This window comes from Mesoplodon bidens (genome assembly GCF_964165515.1).
Source record: "Mesoplodon bidens genome assembly, chromosome: 16".
NCBI lineage: Eukaryota > Metazoa > Chordata > Mammalia > Artiodactyla > Ziphiidae > Mesoplodon > Mesoplodon bidens.
The window spans coordinates 3240214-3259984 of record NC_138173.1 but is presented as its reverse complement, the minus strand read 5'-3'; the positions used below and the strand labels follow the sequence as shown (position 1 = coordinate 3259984).

The 19771-nt window shown below is 42.6% G+C and overlaps 1 protein-coding gene across 22 annotated transcripts in view; it reads left to right on the top strand.

The window, feature by feature from the left end:
• Positions 1-16925, top strand: part of PCMTD1 (protein-L-isoaspartate (D-aspartate) O-methyltransferase domain containing 1) — a 61695-nt gene extending 44770 nt beyond the window's left edge. For 21 of the 22 annotated variants that reach the window (XM_081214248.1, XM_081214243.1, XM_081214256.1 and 18 more), the window contains 3 exons: positions 6386-6557; positions 8105-8228; positions 13892-16925. In XM_081214248.1, coding sequence (XP_081070374.1) covers positions 6504-6557; positions 8105-8228; positions 13892-14256 — 543 coding nt within the window. In that variant the 5' untranslated portion in view covers positions 6386-6503 and the 3' untranslated portion in view covers positions 14257-16925. Of the gene's footprint in view, positions 1-264; positions 1229-1623; positions 1732-6385; positions 6558-8104; positions 8229-13891 lie in introns of those variants that run through there. The other variant, XM_081214245.1, reaches the window with a different exon arrangement.
• Positions 16926-19771: the final 2846 nt, after the last annotated feature.

Here is a 19771-nt window from a genome sequence, read left to right as displayed (position 1 = left end):
AAATGCTTAAAACTAGTCATCAGGGCTCCCAGTTACGTGTTTTAACGTCGGTTAGAAATGGCGTGGGGGAAAGTTTGATGGCTTCTAACACATTTCAGGAGAAGAAATTATTCCCGGAATAACATACTGTTTGACAGAAATGAAATAGTTTTTATCCCAAGTTACTTTATAAGAAATTACTGTTGAAATATATGAAGGCTCACTTTTATGCGATGTACCTGTCACATTCCCTATAAAATGTTTAGAGATTGTTTTTGGTCCTGTGGAGTCTCCTAAAGCTCTATTCAATGAGAAATCTGTGTATTTACTCTTAACACTGTGCTTTAAATAATGCTTGAATTATTCTGAAATGAGTTTGATACAGTTGGAAGGGAAACCACTTGAAAAGGTAAAGTCTTTGTTTTTTTAAATTTTTTGAAATTCAGTAGCTTAATCCTTGGTTGTACGAGTTTTTGAATGGTATAACTGTACTTGGAGATCAAGAGATTAACGTTTCCTTGGGTTTTCTTCCCAATGGAAGGTTGTGAAGTGTTTTGTTTTTTTGTTTTTTGGCGGTACGCGGGCCTCTCACCGCTGTGGCCTCTCCCGTTGCGGAGCACAGGCTCCGGACGCGCAGGCTCAGCGGCCATGGCTCACGGGCCCAGCCGCTCCGCGGCACGTGGGATCTTCCCGGACCGGGGCACGAACCCGTGTCCCCTGCATCGGCAGGCGGACTCTCAACCACTGCGCCACCAGGGAAGCCCTGAAGTTCTGTTTTAATGAAGTAGTCCTAGCTGTTAGAGTTCAAAATGTATATTATGGCAGAGTGTTTTGAGGAAAAGAAGTGTCTATGATTCATTTGGCAGGTTGTTTTGGACGAGGTATGAGAACAAGGTAGGGTTCTTTCCTTTGTCCTTGAAGTCCTTTATTCCATGGGAGTAATAGTCTGACATTTCCATGGCAGCACATCCTGCGGCACATGATACACTAGGTGTGCAAACTGCCAGCTCCCACTCCAGCCGTGTATTGAAGGGAAGTGTTGCTTTCCCACCCTCAGTCAGCTCCTAGACCGAGACTAGCCATCTAAGAGGGCAGCTGCAGGGCAAGGCTAGGTCACCCTGTTCTCCTAGCAGCTTATCAAAAGAATTGTATGGGCAAGTTGGCAAGGTCCCTGCTGTGAATGAAATCGTCTGTCCACCTCGAGATGAAGATAATCCAGCACGCACCTGTACAGAAAAGCGCGGCTGAGGTAAGTGATTGGAATCCGGGTGCTAGTTTGGCCAAGCGCTCATGTCGTAAACCAAGCTCTCTGTGCTCTCTCTTTTCCCACAAATGATTTTCCGTGCACGTTTTATTTTAGTAAGGGCATGTCAAATAATTTTCCCTTTCAACGTAAAAGTCTAAAAAGCCATTAGATTTTCGGGTTTAAATCAATAAATAATTAATAAGTCTAAAGTGGGTGAATTTGTAGTTATTACATTTTAGAACTGTTTAACTCTTTTTTTTGTATACAGGTAACTTACATAGTTAGGAAGTATAATTTGGTGTAATATAGGAGTATAAGGTATCTGTATCTGGGAAATTTTGTTTTGGAAATTTTCTTCAAAGGATAAAAATGATTGCTACTTTTCATGTTACTAACAGACATAAAATTTAAATGAGCTCCCCCGAATCAAGTGTGAAAACTGGAAGAGAACACAAGAACCATACTTTTAGGATTAAAATGATAACCACATAGGAAGTCTCCTTTTGGTAGGTCTCTTCTCTCTTTTTTTTGTTTATTTTTGTTTTGCTGTTTTTTTTTTTTTTTTTTCCCCTTCTCAGGTTCCATTTGTGTGTGGTTGATGTGAAAAGGTGGAATTTGGATTTTCTCTTTCACTATTTTTAAACCTAGATTTTATGTATAAATCTATAAATAATGTAGCACTATTTTATAATGAAGTGAAAACTTCTGGTTAGTTTATTACTACAGTCTTCCAGATTATACAGAATGGTATTTTTGTTATAAAATATGTCCTTTGCCTATAGAGGTTTGTGGAAACTTAGGGAAGATGCAGCTTTCAGAATCTAGTTAAAGCTGAAGGAGGAAACTGTTCTCTTTATTTTCTTCTTTACACTGGAAGAAATAATAGCAGTTGTAATTGACTCTAGCCACACTGTAGCTGTCATCCATGCCTCGAATCAGTCATTTGTTCTTCATACGTATATGAGCACATCCGTAAACATTTGCCTGAAAAATTTTAATCATAGTCTTTTGAAAAAGTATTATTAGCAGTAGGATTTGTATGAATTTATTTACGTGAAATGCTATTTTTAAAATGAGCCCTAATTTCAGTTTCAGAATACAAAATGTCTAAGTAAGATCCTCACCTCTACCTAGTCAGAAATAATAAAGGCATCTCTAAATCCTTTATTAGGAAAGATAATCTATAACCCATTTGTGTATTTAAAAAAATAACGTTATAAGTACAGGCAGTTTGAGAGTTGTTTTGTTTTCTTTGCTAACCTGAAGGATTCGTGAATTATTGGTGGAGAAGGTGAAGCCATAGCTGTAAGTGTAATAAACAGTACCCAGACGGAACAGTGTCTCTGCTAGACATGTTTCTTATAACTAGTAAATTACTATGTTCTAGGTGTTTTTGTGCCTATATTTTAAAATATTCACCTTTCTACCTGATACGTCCTTGAGGCTTTACTATTTGTTGTCTAGAAATAGTCCAATCCTTCTACTCTTTTTGGAATGTTGTCTCAGGTTCAGTTAAGCTTTAAAATTTGAGTATGCTGGTAAAGGAAATTAATTTGGTATGTTAAATGAAAGTGTAAAGACCCCATATGCATTTGTTAGAGGTATATGGTCCATTTGCATTAGTAGAAATTATTTATAAATTTAGAGGTCTAATTTTTCTCTATAATGATTCTTTGTAATATTCCCTAAGTGGAAGCAGATATACTTGTTCAGATCTGCATTACAAGGGAAAAGACTTTTCTTTCCTAGAATAAGGTGGCTTATTTAAGATCTTCAGAAAGGCCCCTAAAAAGTACCTTTCAGGGGCTTCCCTGGTGGCGCAGTGGTTGGGAGTCTGCCTGCCGATGCAGGGGACGCGGGTTCGTGCCCCGGTCCAGGAGGATCCCACATGCCGCGGAGCGGCTGGGCCCGTGAGCCATGGCTGCTGGGCCTGCACGTCCAGAGCCTGTGCTCCGCAGCGGGAGAGGCCACAACAGTGAGAGGCCCGTGTACCGCAAAAAAAAAAAAAAAAAAATTTACCTTTCAGTTAGAGGACAGTTGGTTTGGTTTATTCATTAAAGGCAAAAGAGTTTGTTTTGTTTTTTTTACTGTTTGAGTTTTGCTTTTTTTTTTTTGGCACTTGGGGAAAAAATCATGTATTTTGTAACATGAAGCTACAGTTATTTATAGTTATCCAATTTAGTAAAACAAGAACCATCATATTGATATAGAAGGTGCCATGGGCACATATTCTTTCTGTAACTGTTTCTGTGCAGGTTTCTCTTCTAGTCCTGGGGTTCTTGTGATTAACATATTTAATTTGTCAAGTTTGGGTTCATATTCAAAGTTGGTAGGTGGAACAGCTGACAAAACAATTATGTTTCTTATGTTTCTCACCTACTTAGTGTTTTTTGAGGCCCGTAATAGGTGATGGAGATACAATTAAAATTCAGAGGAAGTGTTCAAAGAGATATCGGGAAAACCAGGAGAATATTCCAAAGGGAAGTTTGTATTAAGGAAAATATTTGAAGTTCCTGTTGATAGGTGATAAAGTTAAGTGTTTTCAGTTTATGCGGCTGTTGAAGTATACACAGACACACATACACACATACACATATACACACACACATATATACCTACACATATACACACGCATATAAAAGAAATACTGAGATATTTTACATTTTCATACTGAATATTTGAGATCTTGTGTGATTTTTATCCTTTCAGCACACCTCAGTGTGGACGAGCCACATTTTAGGCGCTCGTATCCACATGTGGCTAGTGGCTGCCATCTTGGATGGTGTGGTCTGATTGTCCTGTCTCGCCTTTCCGATCAGGCTTAACCATTTCTCAGGGAGCCTTCCTCTCCCTCCCCAGGGCGTCGGTTTCCTTGCATCCTCTGTCTTCTTTATGGAGTCGCATACCTTTAGCGCATTTATCACACTTTTAAATCAATCTTTAATTACTGAGATTGTTGTCTCTTCCACTAGATGTAGGCATGGGTGTTTCCCTTTGTATTTCCAGTCTTGACACACAACTGGTGCTCCACAAACAGTATTTGGAATGAATTGTCCTAATCACTAGTGTCAGGCCACTTGGCTAGAGTCACACATTTGATTTTAGAATCAGACACTAAATTCCTTCTAATTCATTTTGCTGGGATGAGAGTATATAAAAATATCACGAATATGAGAAGTGGTTTTAATTGTAAGTTGTTTACTTGTAATGGTGTTTTCCTAGATGATAGTTCTGTGAGCTATCATGTATTTTTAACTAGTAGGAAACTTTTAAACTATAAGCATATTTTTAAGTTGATTGAACAGACTTAATGGTAAAAGAGGTTTAATAATTCAGATTTGTAAATTTAAATTCCCTGCTCACGTTCATCCTGAAAATTCTAAGACTGGCTTAAATTATTATAAAATTAAGTTATTTAAAATGAATTTTTATAAGAATGAGGATTTTTAGATTGAAAATACTGGTCTTTTTTCTTTTTAAAGGATGCTTACTTTGAGTTTGATGAGATGATTAAACCACATGATCCACATTATTTAGTTATTTGAAAGCCATATTTTAGACAATCCTAGGTTGTGTTGAGTGTAAGAGAGAATTAAACATTGTCCATTACATAGGTAAGTTTACACTTGTGTGTGTACTTTGCAAGTAGAAAGAATGAGATCTGATTAAGGAGTTGGGTAAGATTTCGTTGTGTAGCTCATATCTGAACTGTGTCTCCAAGTGACGCTAGGCGTTTATCAAGAAGAGAGGGAGGGGCCTTTCAGTCAGAGGAACAGCACAGACACAGGTAGGTACAGGAGACACTTTGTAATATTTCCTCTAAGTGATGAGAAGCCAACAATTTAACCTGTGGCTGCCGCGCAGTGTGTAGCCTAGGGGGCAGAGCCAGGGAGTGAGTCTGGAAGGGGGGACATCCAGGTAGAACCGTAAGGAGCCCCACATGGCCCTCTAAGGGGCGTGGACCTGTGCTGAGCAGCCGTGGGGGAAGCGGTGGAGGGAGGGTGCAGGCTCTACACTGTCCCTCAGGCCCCCAGCCCCTCCACCAAGGGGACAGGAAGTTGAGGACGGCATCATGCTGAGAAAGTCTTCTTTAAATATCCATGACCATAGTGTGTCTGTACTTTAGTGAATTTTAATGGGAACTTACTGCGTAATAAGTCTGTTAATTACCAAAGGACAGGATAGGTTTTACAAAATAAAAGTGATTATGATTCAGAGTCATTTTTCGTATTTCATCCTCAAATGATAGCCTGATTTTGCTGTGTGGTCAAATTAACATCAATCAACTTAAAAGTGAAAGGATATTTCATGAATTAATTTTTTAAAATTACGTGTTTTATTAGTGCATTAGGCTTTTAATTAATTATATATTTTAGAGACTGTTTTCAGATTTGCCAGAACTTAAGGAATAAAGTAGAAGTCTAAACAGGATAGTTTGTAAAAGCATAACTATATACAATGAACCAACATTGTAACCAGGAACAGGTGGCCTGGATAAGATGCCTTTGCTTTGAAACCATCCATCTCTCTTCTTTTGTTGTGTAGGGAGATCCTGGGGGCCAAAAAGCACTTCATTCTGCTCTCTTTTCCAACCTGTAACATAGTTCTGCCAAAATGTATTAGGAAAATCTCCCTACTCTTTAGTGGTTGCAAGAGCATAGGGTAAGGGCACCGGTGTCTTTTCCTGACAAGCTTTGCCACTGTTAACTGCAGCAAGATGCCCGCAGTGGAGACTGCACAAGCCCTTCCATGTCCACTGGCCCCTGGCTTCTTTTGGAAAGAGCAGGGGGAGTGAAGCCTTGTCTCTTGTGTTTGACCCTTTGGGATTCTCATCCTCATTGTACGTCCTTTGTGGGCATCACAAGGTTGGTGTCGTGATGGCTTTTCACTATATTCACCTTTTAAGCCTTAAGTAAGGTTTCAGTGTGGCAAAAAAAAAGGTTAATGTTTTGAAAAAATGTACCCTGCATCACTGATAATAAAACAATATATTTGATCAGTGTTAAACTTCATAAATCTGATATTTCAATCAAATTTTATAATATATTATCCTTATAATTAATTTGGTAACTTCACTCTTTCAAGAAGCTGAACTCTGTTAATTTGTTTAGATCTGATCTTTTGCTTAATGAGCTAAAATACTGTCTGTTTTCCGTATAGATTCGAGTTCTGTGAGCCTGCATTTGTGGTTGGCAATTGTCTGCAGATAGCGTCAGACAGCCACCAGTATGATCGGGTCTACTGTGGGGCTGGAGTCCAGAAGGACCACGAACACTACATGAAGATACTGCTGAAAGTCGGGGGCATCCTGGTCATGCCCATAGAAGACCAGGTAGCTTCCACTGTCCTTTCACTTGATGTAGGAGATGCACTTAGCGTAAGACGGGAAGCGTTACCTCAGTGAAAGGTACACTGTAAGTTTCAAGGAAGAAATAAATACTCTTCACAGATCTGTCTATAGAGGAGAACATTGAAACAGGCTCTCGACTATTAACCAAGGCAGGTGCGGAAAAGACCCGTTAACTAGGGTTAGGAGAGCCACGCTGAGCTGCGCCCGCCTGGTGTTTGCGTTGCTGCTCCCCCGTCAGGGTCCTCGCCGGGTGAGGGGAGGGAGTGCCACTGAATGTGTAACTGCTTCTAGCTGAATATATGAAAAGGAAATCCTGTTCGGAGTTTGGTGTGAACTGCTTAACTCCATTCCAGACACGAGTAAATTTTTGGATCTTCTTTTAGTATACGTAGATGCATTTGAAAGTATTTTTCACCTATTGTCTGCCTTTGTTTTGGAATTATTAGGTATAAGTGTATGAAATCCTAATTTATTCAGAAAATGGGTGGGTCTTTTACTTTGAAATTTTATAAATATACATTTCAAAAAATATCTTTTATATTCATATTAACCTACATCTGAGATGTTTAAAACACCTTGTGGTTTGTAAGTAGAAGATAGATTGTCCAAGATGACTGGGACGTAGTGTGGTTGTTTTGGAGTTTGTATATCTGAGGGTCCCCTAAGTTCACACATGTGATTTGCAGGTCAGAGGATTTCACCATCACCACGTACTGTGTTTGTCAGTTATTAGAAAGACAGAATATAATGCATTCATTAAAACGCATTCTTGGAAAAATGTTGTTACTTGAATGCTTCCGGAGTTGAGACTCCCAGATTAATCGTCTTTTTCTGTTTTCCTTTAAAGAGACACTTTTGAACATTTAAAATATGGTTTCCCATTGGTATTTTATTGAATATTTATTATATACTATTGTACTAACGTAAAATATAATAGGCTGATTTCTATAATATAAATTGAAGATACTAATTCATCTTCCTTCAGTCATGTACTGAGCTAATATTTTTTCTCTAGAACTGATGGTGGATATTTGCTGAGTGGGTAAAACTTCTAATCCCCTTGTGACTAATTACATTTATCCATGAAATGTCAAGTTGGGATTAGGATTAGAATCTGTATTTTATAACCACCATGGAAGCTCATGAAGTTGATTCATTAGTACAGTAATGAAAACGTGTTTTTACTAATAAAACACTTTAACCAAACAACTAAACCTGTGTGAGACGTGTGTTTTGGGGGCCATTGGCAGGTGTGGGTTGGAAGAGTACCCCTAGAAGCCCTCAGACCCCAGATATAACCTGCGGAGTCATGCTGTTTGCGCTCAAGCGTCTGTCTTGAACAGCAAGTATTTGTGATTCCTCCTGTATCATTTTATGGTAAATATTTAAACGAAAGTAATTTGGTTGCATTCAGATACAAGTGATTATATAGCGATCACTGCTGTTACCCTGTTAAAACAAAATTGTGACTGTAAGGTGATCACATGTCCAAGATTAAGCTGTTCTGTCTCTTTTCTCCCTCTAAATAGTTAACACAAATTATGCGAACTGGACAAAACACTTGGGAAAGTAAAAACATCCTTGCTGTGTCATTTGCCCCACTTGTGCAGCCGAGCAAGAATGACAATGGCAAACCAGATTCCGTGGGCCTCCGTAAGTAACCGCTGGTCCTTTCTGACTCGACTGTGGCTTACGTTGTTCAACAGCTGTGCTTGGGCTTAATGGGCTGTGTTAACTATGAAGAGTTAAGTAAATAATGCAGTCATGTATTCCGTGGATTGATTTTTTTGTTGTTGTTATTTTTGGATAAAGCTCCTACCTTGCACCAGGCCCTGTTAGCCGCCTTCATGGAGGTATGAAAACAAGGGGCAGGTCAAATGAAAAGATGAATTTGTTACTTACAGTTGTGAATGTATTAATTATGGTACATTTGTTGGCATCATTTTCCATACAGAGGGACAGCAAACAGAAAAGCCTTTCTTTAGGCTGAAAAGAGCTTGCTCGTTCCAAGATCAGCAATAACTTTCAGGGTCGCTGAAGCTCCTCGGCTGGGCTGCAGAGGATAGCTGATGGAGACTTTCCTTGTCCTCAAGGAGAGAGTCAGTGTTGATGGGGGTGGAGTTGTTTGAAGGTAGGAAGATGGTGGAGGAGAAAGAGGGCTCTAAAGTTTTACCCTGAGCCCCTCACTGAGTGACGGTACCATTTATTGCTGTTGAGAACTGAGGGTGAATAGCTTGGAAATCGGTGTAGGAAGATCAGAGACTTCTATTTTGGCTGTCTTGAGTTTCCTGTTAGGTAGGCATGTGGGTGTCACCCTGCTGCACGAGCTATGAGGATGGGTGAGGAGACTCAGGGGAGGCGCTGGGACTGGGCCTGTGATCCACCAGGTCAGAGCTGGACCACGAGCAGAGGCAGGGCCGAGAAGTGGGAGGACAGCAGTGTGTGGTGTGTGAAACCGGACTTTGGAGAAAGCGGGAGTGCTGAGCTCCCTGAGGGCTGCTGAGACCCCGAGGAAGAATGGTGAGCGCGGCAGTGGTTGGCCCAGCGTGTATCATGGCTTTGGAAACCGATAAGTAAAGTTCTTTGCCAAAAATGAGCTTTAGAACTTTACCATAGTAAACTTCTTGATTTAATTTGCTTTTTAAATGAATTCATTTCATAGGAAACTGGGAGAGATTTCGTTTTATTTTCAGGGTTATTTTACCCTCTTGCAACCCATGTGGTTTTGTGGTCTTTTGGGGTGCTTTTTTAAAAATTTAATTAATTTATTTTATTTATTTACTTTTGGCTGCGTTGGCTCTTCGTTGCTGCGCACGGACTTTCTCTAGTTGTGGCGAGCGGGGGCTACTCTTCCGTGTGGTGCGCAGGCTTCTCATTGCGGTGGCTTCTCTTTGTTGCAGAGCATGGGCTCTGGGTGCGTGGGCTTTAGTAGTTGTAGCATGTGGGCTTAGTAGTTGTGCATGCAGGCTCTAGAGCGCAGGCTCAGTAGGTGCAGGCACGGGCTTAGTTGTTCCGCGGCATGTGGGATCTTCCCGGACCAGGGCTTGAACCCATGACCCCTGCATTGGCAGGAGGATTCTTAACCACTGTGCCACCAGGAAAGCCCTGGGGTGGTTTTGAGAATTAAGTGAAGTAGTGTTTACAAAGTGCTTAGCAGGTATTAATGGATTAGTAAAGAATAGTGTTGGGATTTTGGGACGGTCAGTAAATTACACCCGTTTCCCCTGCTCAAGTTCTTACCAGTGGAGAGGTGGACTTGGGGACCAGGTAGCTAGGAATTGAAATGGAATAGGATGTGTGGAGAATAAGAACATGTTTGCTTTTCTGTTAAAATAAGTTAAAATAGGTTTCTGTGTAGAGAACATTATTTCATTAATTATAGGGAATAAAAACGTGAAAGAACGTTAGCACAAAAAAACCCTAAAAAATACACGTGCAAATCCTTTGCCAAATGTATTTTGTAGCTATGAAATTGCTCATATAAACAATTACTAAAATGTATTTATAACTCTTCCTCAGGTTCATCACAAATTTTTACTCAACTTAAAGTCATATTTCTTTTTCTTTCTTTGGTATAAGACATTCTAAAAATAAATTTCACAGCAGGCCCTTTAGAAGGGGTGAAGGAAAAGCTCTGTTTCCTTTATACACCCCCTGCCGGATCCTCCTGTCTCCAGACCTGTGGGTTCTCCTCCCTGAGCAATCCCGCAGTCCTCTGCGGACCCCAACGAGCTGTACTGCGGTCTGGCGCAGTTGCGGCACTCGCCGGTGCCAACACAGACCCCGCAGGCTACAGGCTGTGTCCTCCTCCAGCTTCTCACAGGCTGCTTATGAATCAGGCCCCATGACCCCTCCTAGAGTTCGATAATTTGCTGGAGCGGCTCCCAGAATGCAGGAGAACAGATGACTCATTAGACTAACTGGGGAACAGCCAGATGGGAGTGACGCCCAGGGTGGGGTGTGTGAGGATGCGGACCTCCACGCCCTCTCTGCACGCACCACCCCCCCGGCACCTCCGGCTGTGCACCAGCCCAGAAGCTCTCTGAGCCCTTTCCATTAGGGGCTTTTGTGGAGCTTCGATTGATTAAATCATCGACTCTTGGTGATCAACTCACCCTCTAGCCCCTTTCCCGTCTCTGGAGGGGTAGCCTGAAAGTTCCATTTCTCTAATCCCATGGTTGGTGTCCCCGACAAGCAGCCTAGCACCTTGAAGGGTTTAGTGAAGGTCACCCCGTAACATCAAGTCACGTGTGGTTGAAGGGAGCTTCTCATGAACACTAAAAGGCACTGCTTTGCACTTTGATGCTCTCATCACTTAGGAAATTCCACGTGTTTTAGGAGCTCTGTGTCAGGAGGGGAAGCCAAATGTACATTTCTTCTTATAAATCTCAGTATCACAGAGGTCAGGTGATTTCATGAACTGTGGAACTGCGCCACACTGAGCCAAACGAAGTTGCGGTTTCGTAGGTTAAAAATGGGGTTTGACCTAAATCCAGTGCCCTTTACAGTCTTACTTAACAAATAAAAATGAAAGTGCTGACTGCTAGGTTCCTACAAAATCTACATAGAGACCACCTTTTGGGAAACAAACAGAGCTGATGTGTGTGTTAGAGATAGCCTTCATTGTAGTTTTGGCCTGAAAGCTTTAATTCACGGGAAAACTTTATAGCCGTCAGGACTGGTGTTGTCTGGTCCATTGAATCCTTCTCGTGACTAGAAGCGTTAGGAACAAGGAGTGTTGAAGTACAGAAAATGCTGGGATTTTTGAATAAGTGGGGCTGAGAATCGTCCAGAAGTTTTCGTATTATCAGGAAACGTTTAAATGAGGCTCTTGTGGGTGCTACTTTAGGACCTGTGAGTGTCAGAAGCGACTGAATGGAGCCCGGTCTGAATCCTTTTCCAGTCCGGGTCCGGGTGGTGCTTTTGAAGTTGGGCTGCCCCTGCAGTCGTCGTGGTGATCGTGTCCCTGGAGGAGCAGCAGGCAGTGCTGGCGGAGGAGGAGGACAGTGGAGGTGTTGGGAGAGCGCCCGGGGTGTGGGCGGGTCACACCCACAGGGACAGCCGAGAAGACTAAGTTACTCCTTCTCTTCTTTGTAGCTTCTGAAGCTCTTCCCCGGTTGTTCTCTACCCCGCTTCCTGCAGTGGTCCCTTGACCTCCGGCCCCCCTCCCTCCGGTGCCCCCTGTGGGGGCCGTCCTGGCCTTTGGGGCTGATGACCCCATGACTCCCGTCTGCAGCCGGGCCCTGCCCTGAGCCCCTCTGCAGCCGGGCCCTGCCCTGAGCCCGGTGCTGGTGGAGCTGCCGCGGGTGGAAAGGGCCGGCACGTCGCATGGCCTCTGGGGCCCCGAGCACCTTGCTGGCCCCTCCCCGCTTGCCTCGCCTGGCACTGACGGGCTGCCACGTGTGAAACGCCCACGGGGTGGCGGCAGCGCCCAGACCTCCATTTAGGACGCACAGCACGAGCAGAGCAAATCTTTATCTTCTCCTCCCCAACTGTTCTTTCTCTTTGTCACGTCGGTAATCAGCGTTAGCATCTGCCTCGCCGCTGGGGCCAAAGACTCTCCGCGTCCAGTCCCTGTCCATCCTGTCCTCAGAGCAGAACTCAGGCTTGTCCCCTCTCTCCGCCCCAGCGTGGTCCTGTCTCACGCAGGCCCCTGGCACGCCCGCTCCTGCCCCTGCCAGCCGCCACCCCACAGAGGGGCCGGGCCGTGCTCTTCATCCGTTACGACCCTGCCCCCTTAGCACCCTGCAGTTGCTGATGGCCGTGGCCTTCCAGACCTCGACGGGACCCGTCCCCGCGCCCGCCTGCCTCCGCCCAGGGCGCGCTTGGGCTGGCCTCCTCCTGTCACGTGGATCCAGGCACAGCTCTGACTTCCTCAGGGGTCCCGCAAGGGCCACCCAGTCGGGAGCAGCCTCGCCCCCATGTTACTTGCTACGTCGTTGGTGCTTTGTTCCATACTTTTTTATCTGCCGCTCCCCAGACGTATATGCTCTGTAAGAGCGGGGCTCTCTTGGTTTCAGTCTGTTGCGTGCTCACACAGCTGGCTGCTGGCAGACTTGTTACGGGTGGTTCCAGTTTCCCCGCATGGTTGGGGGCAGGTGCAGATGGCAGGATAGACGTGAATTCCTTTCCATTTTGGGTTTCAGTAGAGAGTCTGAAGAAAAGGTTTTTGTAGCAGGCCAGGAAGTATGTGCTAAGGGATCTCTGAACTGGTCTAAGATGCCTCCTGCCTGGAGTTTTATGACAAACCGCATCTCCCGCTGCAGGATGTGCCCAGCTTGTGACTGGGCGGAGCCCCGGGCACTCGGGCAGGAGGGGACCACCCAGGACGGGACGTGTACCTGCAGGCCCTGTGGGGGGAGGATGAGGAAGGGCCCAGGCAAGAGCTCACAGCTGAGGGCAAAGACCGACCACGTACACATTCGGATAACTGACACGGTAACAGGAAGGTTTGGAAGGAGGTAGCTAAGAAAAAGTATAAAAGTAAGCGGAAAAGTGGTGAAGGCTTTCTCGTGCTGTGGACCTGAGGAGGGCTGTGTTCTGTTTTGTTAGGTATTTGAGAAGAATCCTTGATAAGGGTTTTATTCCCACAGGGGTGGAAACTCGGAAAAACGAATTTCAGGTGGGGACCTGAGAAGTTTCTTTGGGTGCAAAGCACTGGAGGAGGCCACCAAGAGGGGCGTGTGGCCTAGGTCTTAACACCTGCGCGTCGGTGGGAGGCAGGAGTGAAGCAGACAGGGCCTGTTCCGACTCTGCCTGTGCGCTTGATAGAAGTGAGCATCAGCAGCTTAGATCTGTGGTGCTTGGGGGCTGTTAGAGTGCTGCGGCGTGATTTCTGGTGGCCCTGTACCTGTGAACCAGTTCTGCCTGTTGATTTACACAAGGATGGAAACTGCGTGTGCATGCGTGTAATAGTTTAGAGCTCAGACCGAGGCAGCTGTTCAAACAGTGCCTTCATTTTAAATAGGTCCTTCACATGCTTTTCAACATCAGAGAGTACAGAAAATGTGTAGGGTAAAACCTCTTCCATTCTCGTCCCCTAACGACTTAATTCACATGTGCTCCAGCTGCTGTAAGGTATTTATCCCTCCCGAGAGGGTTTATGCTCGTTCCTGGGGATGTGCCCACGTCTGTGCACACAGACCCCGGTGCCGTCCGCCGCCCTCAGTACTGCCGTGGTCCGGCACATAGTAAGCGCCCTTCCTAAAGTCTGTGTTAGATGAGAGTCAGAGTTTCTTATGTCCTGTCTTCTAATATTCACTAAGAAGTGAACAGTATATAACGTTTAACTCTTTATGTTTTCCCTGTGTTTTTAGCCCCCTGTGCTGTCAGGAATCTGCAGGACTTGGCTCGCATTTACATTCGACGCACACTTAGAAATTTCATAAATGATGAGATGCAGGCCAAGGGCATTCCTCAGAGGGCGCCGCCCAAAAGGAAAAGGAAGAGGGTCAAGCAGAGGATTAACACTTACGTCTTTGTGGGGAATCAGCTCATCCCTCAGCCTCTAGACAGCGAGGAGGAGGAGAAGATGGAGGAAGATAAAGAGGGGGAGGAGAAGGACCACGGCGAAGCCCGCAAGCAGGAGGAGCCGCCCCAGAACTTGCTGAGGGAGAAGATCATGAAGCTCCCCCTGCCCGAGTCTTTAAAAGCTTACTTGACGTATTTTAGGGAAAAATAACTTAGAGCAAGAAGAAAGAATGCCTACTGATAATTCCTTTAGTCTTGAAAATGTAGCATTTGTTAGAAGTTAAAAGAGAATTCTTTCTTTCATCAGAGTGAATTTTTAGTGGAAAAAGTATAACTTGTTTCTGTCTTAGTAATAAAAATGATGTATTCTGTGATTAAAAAGAATCCCTTTTATAAAATATATTTTTCTTTAAATCTTGTTAAAATTGCTGTTTTAACTTGGAGAGACTTCAAGAGTGGAATGTAAAGTAGTCAAGACTGGGTCCTTCAGATCCTCATCTGGTTCTTTACAGACTAGTAGTGTGAGGGTTAGGTTTAATTTTCCGTAAGGTGAAATCATCATGAAGCATATTTAGTCTGATTCGAATTGCAGCCATTTGCATTTCCTCCATGAAACCTTTATCTAACAAGGAAATCAGAAGCTTTGTGTTTTGCAGTCACTATTGCTGAGTTGCTGTAGGTCTATTCCGGGCAATGTATGAGTGCAATAACGATGCAGATACGGAGTAACATAGCTTTGAAAAGCCTCCTTTCAGGGAGTTCAACAGCACTGCTACTCTTGCTCTTGAATCTGTTGCCAAAAGACATGGGGAAAACATCTGCTTCTCTCATAGAGACTTTAGGAGCACGTCAAGTGAATATTAAAGTAAAACGTATATACTTAATACAACTCTTAGTTTGTGTGGACCCTTTACATTTTCAGTATTTAAAAATGATGAGGTTATCTTACTCTGAAGTTTTAGAAGCTAGTATATTTAGGACGGTTTTCCCTGTAGTCCACTGTATAAAGTATTTGCTTTAAGAGAGTCCGTTGTTGTACGCGACTGTTGATGGCTCATCGGTGCATCGGCCTGAGGGGGCTGCTCACAGGTGCACTTTAGCAAAGGGAATCCTGGTTCACTGGCAGGTTCATCCTTGACAAGTAGGGCTGCGCCAGCCTGCATTTGCTTTGAAATTCATCTTCATAGCATAGGAAGTAGTCACAGAAATTATACGTAGATGACCTTTTCTTTGAAAATTCGGAATCATAGTGTAATCTTTGGGACCTACACTGTGCTCATTTAATTTCTTCCCATGTTTTTCTTTTGTTCTTGTTTCTTGTGGTGAAGTAACAGTGATTTTCATTTTTTTGCTTAATATCCCATACTACTGTATTCATTATTTGAAAGTCCGTAGTGAAACAGGTGGTAAATGCCATTATTAGTGTGTTTCTTTTCTTCCTACTAGGGCCTGAAGAGTCATGCCTTGTTTAAGAAAGTATACAGTGTAGCATATTTACTATTTAGTGTTCCATGGATTATATATTTTTTAAAAGGAAAAATTTGAGAGTATCACTTATCACCACCAGCATCACTGTTACAACTGTTGAACAAGTATGCTGGAGGAAACGCAGTCGATGTGTAGTGGAAGGGTTATTATGTCTCTGCAAAGACTCAACCGTTAGATGAATGGTTTAAAAAAATCTCAGCTCTGGTAATTCCACACATCTAAAAACAACAGTTTGAAATAGCCTAAGCATGAATTATCCCAGGTAAATCACGATATTTTAGTAATGTGAAAGATAATTTCGTGGAAGCTGTTCGCTTTTTACCATTGACTGGGCTTGGGCGTTGGGGGTATCTCCACAATTTTTCTTAGGTGATTACTAAGCTGTTATTCTTAAGAAATGCCCCATTCATTTCTATCAAGGAAAAAAAAGATAGTTTCATACAATTATCATGTTAGAAATGTTCATTTTATTTTGAAATAAGTGTCCATTTTAGAAGTTTAATTTTGAGTTCCTGGTGCCCACATATTTTTTATCTAGCCGCCCCCCCCCACCAGCTTTGTTGTTTTCGGGGCAAGTGTTCAGATAACGTCAACACAACGTTTTCTTAAATCATGGTGTCAACTATTGATAAGGGACGTTTTTGTTAAGGATATGTTTGAAGATGGAGTTTTTCATATCAGCTTTCATTCTGTTGGCTTTGGCAAAATGTACAGTAGGTTTTCATAATCACTGCCTATTTTTTGTCATTGAAATGTATCTTTTGTGTTTTTAAATGCATTTATTTCACAGTTGTGACTTTACTATTGACTTTAAATAAAGAAGTAGAAATAAAAAATGAAATTTTAAGTGAAAGCCCTTTTATCTATTAATGGGAATATATTAGAATGATTAAGAATATTTTGGGTGTTTATTTTTTAATGAATCATGTTATATTTGAGTGTGGATGATTATGCTTTATAGGTGGAGAGGTAGCAAATAAAGATGAAGTAATTGAAAATGATGAGCAGTGTATTCATGGGATTTTACAGTGGGGTAATTATTTGTTCTGTGGAGAGAAAGTAGGCCTAGGGAGGGAGCACGACGACTTCCCCCCTCAGTCAGATTGCTGCTTGGAGATGGCTTGAAATAGCATCCAGAATCTGATAAAGCCCGAGAAACTGCCAGCAATACCATAACTACCAGGAACATCATTTAAATCTGTACTGCTTATCGGTCGATATATCTGGTTTTAGTACTAATAAAGAGAAATGTCATTAAAATAGCATACATCGTAGTTAAAATACAAAATGTGTAAGTGTTGGTTTCCAGCTGTTTGAGAGGACAAAAGTGAAGCAAAGCCTGTTAATTTATGGGAAAACTTGAAAAATTATTTTAAATAAACAGTTGCATATAATTAAGCATTGTTCTCCAGTGGCCTGCCTTTTTTCTCTTTTTAAATTTAGAAAATGTCAGTACACCTATGGATATATGCTGAATTATGGTATAGAATTGTCTGTATTTGGACATCTCATTTCCTTTTGACTGTTGCCACCTCTGAACGGTGTAGGGTTTTAAAAATTTATTTTTATGAACTATTCAAGTAGATATGAAGGATATTTATAAGATGCATGGAAAGTCCAAGGAATGGCTGTGCTCATGTAAGTACATGTGGGTACGAACCATGAGGCTTGACTGCTAGCACTACCGTTACCTGTGTGTGCCCCTCTTCCCCGCTTATCTTAACCCCCCTCTCAGGGTGCCCGTTTGTGACGATCACACCTGGCTTTTTGCCGTGGTTTTACACATACGCTTGTATCTCCAAGCGCTATGAGTGGAATCGCCCCTGTTCATTCCTGTGCACCTACTTTTCACTGCACGTTGTCTTTCTGAGGCTGGTCCCTGTTGTCTGTAGTGATGCTGGATTACCACATTTCCACTTTTTTGTTCATTATTTCTTCTTGACTCTTAGATCATCTCAATTTTCTTTTGCCTAAAGTACATCTTTTAAACTTTCTTTTGGTGAAAGACCCTGGGTAGCTAACTCTTAGTTTTGTCTGTCTGAAAAAAATTTATCTTTGTTCTTGAAAAATATGACTAGTATAATTTTAGGATGACAGTATTTTTCTCTAAAACAATGGAGTTACTTCTCTACATTCTAGCTTTCATTGTAGCTGTTGAGAAGTCCACTGATAGCCATTTCTTTGAAGGTTATCTTTTATCTCTTTTTACAGTTTTGTCTTGACATTGCTAATACTCTTGTCTTGGCATTGTTGATTTTCTGTAGTTTCATATAATGTGCTAGGTGTTAATTTTTGTCTTTAATCCTACCTGATACTTCTTTTATAGGTGTGTGGATTGGCCTCTTTGATCAGTTCTGGAAATTCTTGGCTATTTTCTTTCCTTACAGACATTGCCTCAACTTTTTTTTTTTTTCTTTTGCGGTACGCAGGCCTCTCACCGTTGTGGCCTCTCCCGTTGCGGAGCACAGGCTCCGGGACGCGCAGGCTCAGCGGCCATGGCTCACGGGCCCAGCCGGTCCGCGGCATGTGGGATCTTCCCAGACTGGGGCATGAACCTGCGTCCCCTGTATCGGCAGGTGGACTCAACCACTGTGCCACCAGGGAAGCCCATGCCTCAACTTTTTGCCTCTCAGCATTGGATTCTAAATAATTTATTCAAATATATCTTCCAACCACTAATTCTGTCTTCACTTGCTTTAAGTCTGCTGTTAAACCCTTACACTGAGCTTTAATGTCTGTTAAATTTTCTAGTTCTGCTTTTAAAAATTTTTTAAAAATAATTTCCTGCTCTTTATTAATATGTTGAATTTGATAAGCACGCTGAACCTATTTTCTATTCCATATCTGATTCCAGTATCTGAACTCTACGGTGGGCTTCTGCTCAGGATGTCTCTGAGGACTAGGGCTAGCTGTGACGACCCCGTTTCTTTTGTGCTTTGCGGGCTTTGACGGAGCTTGTGGAACTCTATCTGTGAGAGTTCATTAGAGGCCGACTGGTCTTTGCCAGAAGCACTGCTGGCTCCCGGCCTCTTTAAGTCCTGGGTTTAAGGGTTTCACACCACTCAGGGAGAGGGGCCTGAATATCCACGGGAAAGCTAACCTGGGGACGTTACATCTTCGGGGAGATTTTACTCCCTCCTCATAGCAAGTTTTGAAATAGGCAGTTTTCTCTGCGTTCTCTGGGGGAAGGAGGGGATAAGGTGGATTATTTCTAGTTCTCCTTAATGAACTTGATGGGGACGTGGAGATTCCAGTGAAGCCCTCCCCATTTAGGAAAGGGCTTTTCCCCTTCTTCCTGTAGGCTTGCTGCCCCAAATCTGAAGTTAATGTCACTAAGGTAAGCAAATACTCCAGCTGAACAAGACTCCAGTGTTCACGTACCTTGCTGGCTTCCCTTTTCACTTTGTTCTTGGACCCTTGTATATGTCTTACTAACTTGCTCACTTAGCACACTGATGCCTTTTTTAAAATAAATGTTTCTAATGCTTTATCTAGCACACACAGTTTTCTGCTGGAGAGTTTCCTAGGGCCTGCAAGGAAAGGTCCCACAGCCACGACAAGGCTGGCATTCATGTGCTCCTCTGGGCCTTGCAGTTCTTAGCCTTATACTCATGGAAGGTAACAGTAGGGTTTTTTTTTTTTTTTTTCATTGACTGTCAGGTTTCTAAAAGTAGAAAGTTTTTAGTCTTTCCTTCCAGAAAAATGCCCTACGAATACAATGTAATATTTATTATATTGAATATTTTGAACTGAAAACGACGCACAAACCCCCATGTCTTGTCCAAGTTCTCCAAATTGCAAACATCACCAAGAGCATCGGAATTGTTAGCGGTGGGCCTGAAAGGACAAAGCTGACTTTTTCGTTTATTGATATAGACAATAAGAGACACACGAACGATGTCAAGCATAGTTCAAGTTAAAATCATTCCTGTTCATGGAGATTGAGTTTTTTCTTCTGATTTTTGTATTAAAAAACCCTAAAACCCCACATATTTAAAAGTTGGAACATTCTGCCAAAAGAGGGCAGTGTTCACCATCAGTAGAATGTAAAGGGACGGAAGAATTACTGAGAGAAGGAGAATGAATTTGTTTCTTCTTTATACTCATAAGGTTGATAAAATTTGACAAAACGTTCTCCACTCACTACCTCTGTCTCACAGCCTGGTCATCTGGAGTTGCTGCCTAAATTAACCATCCAAGTTTCACTTTGTTTTTCTGTTTTGCATTTTTTAAAGTTC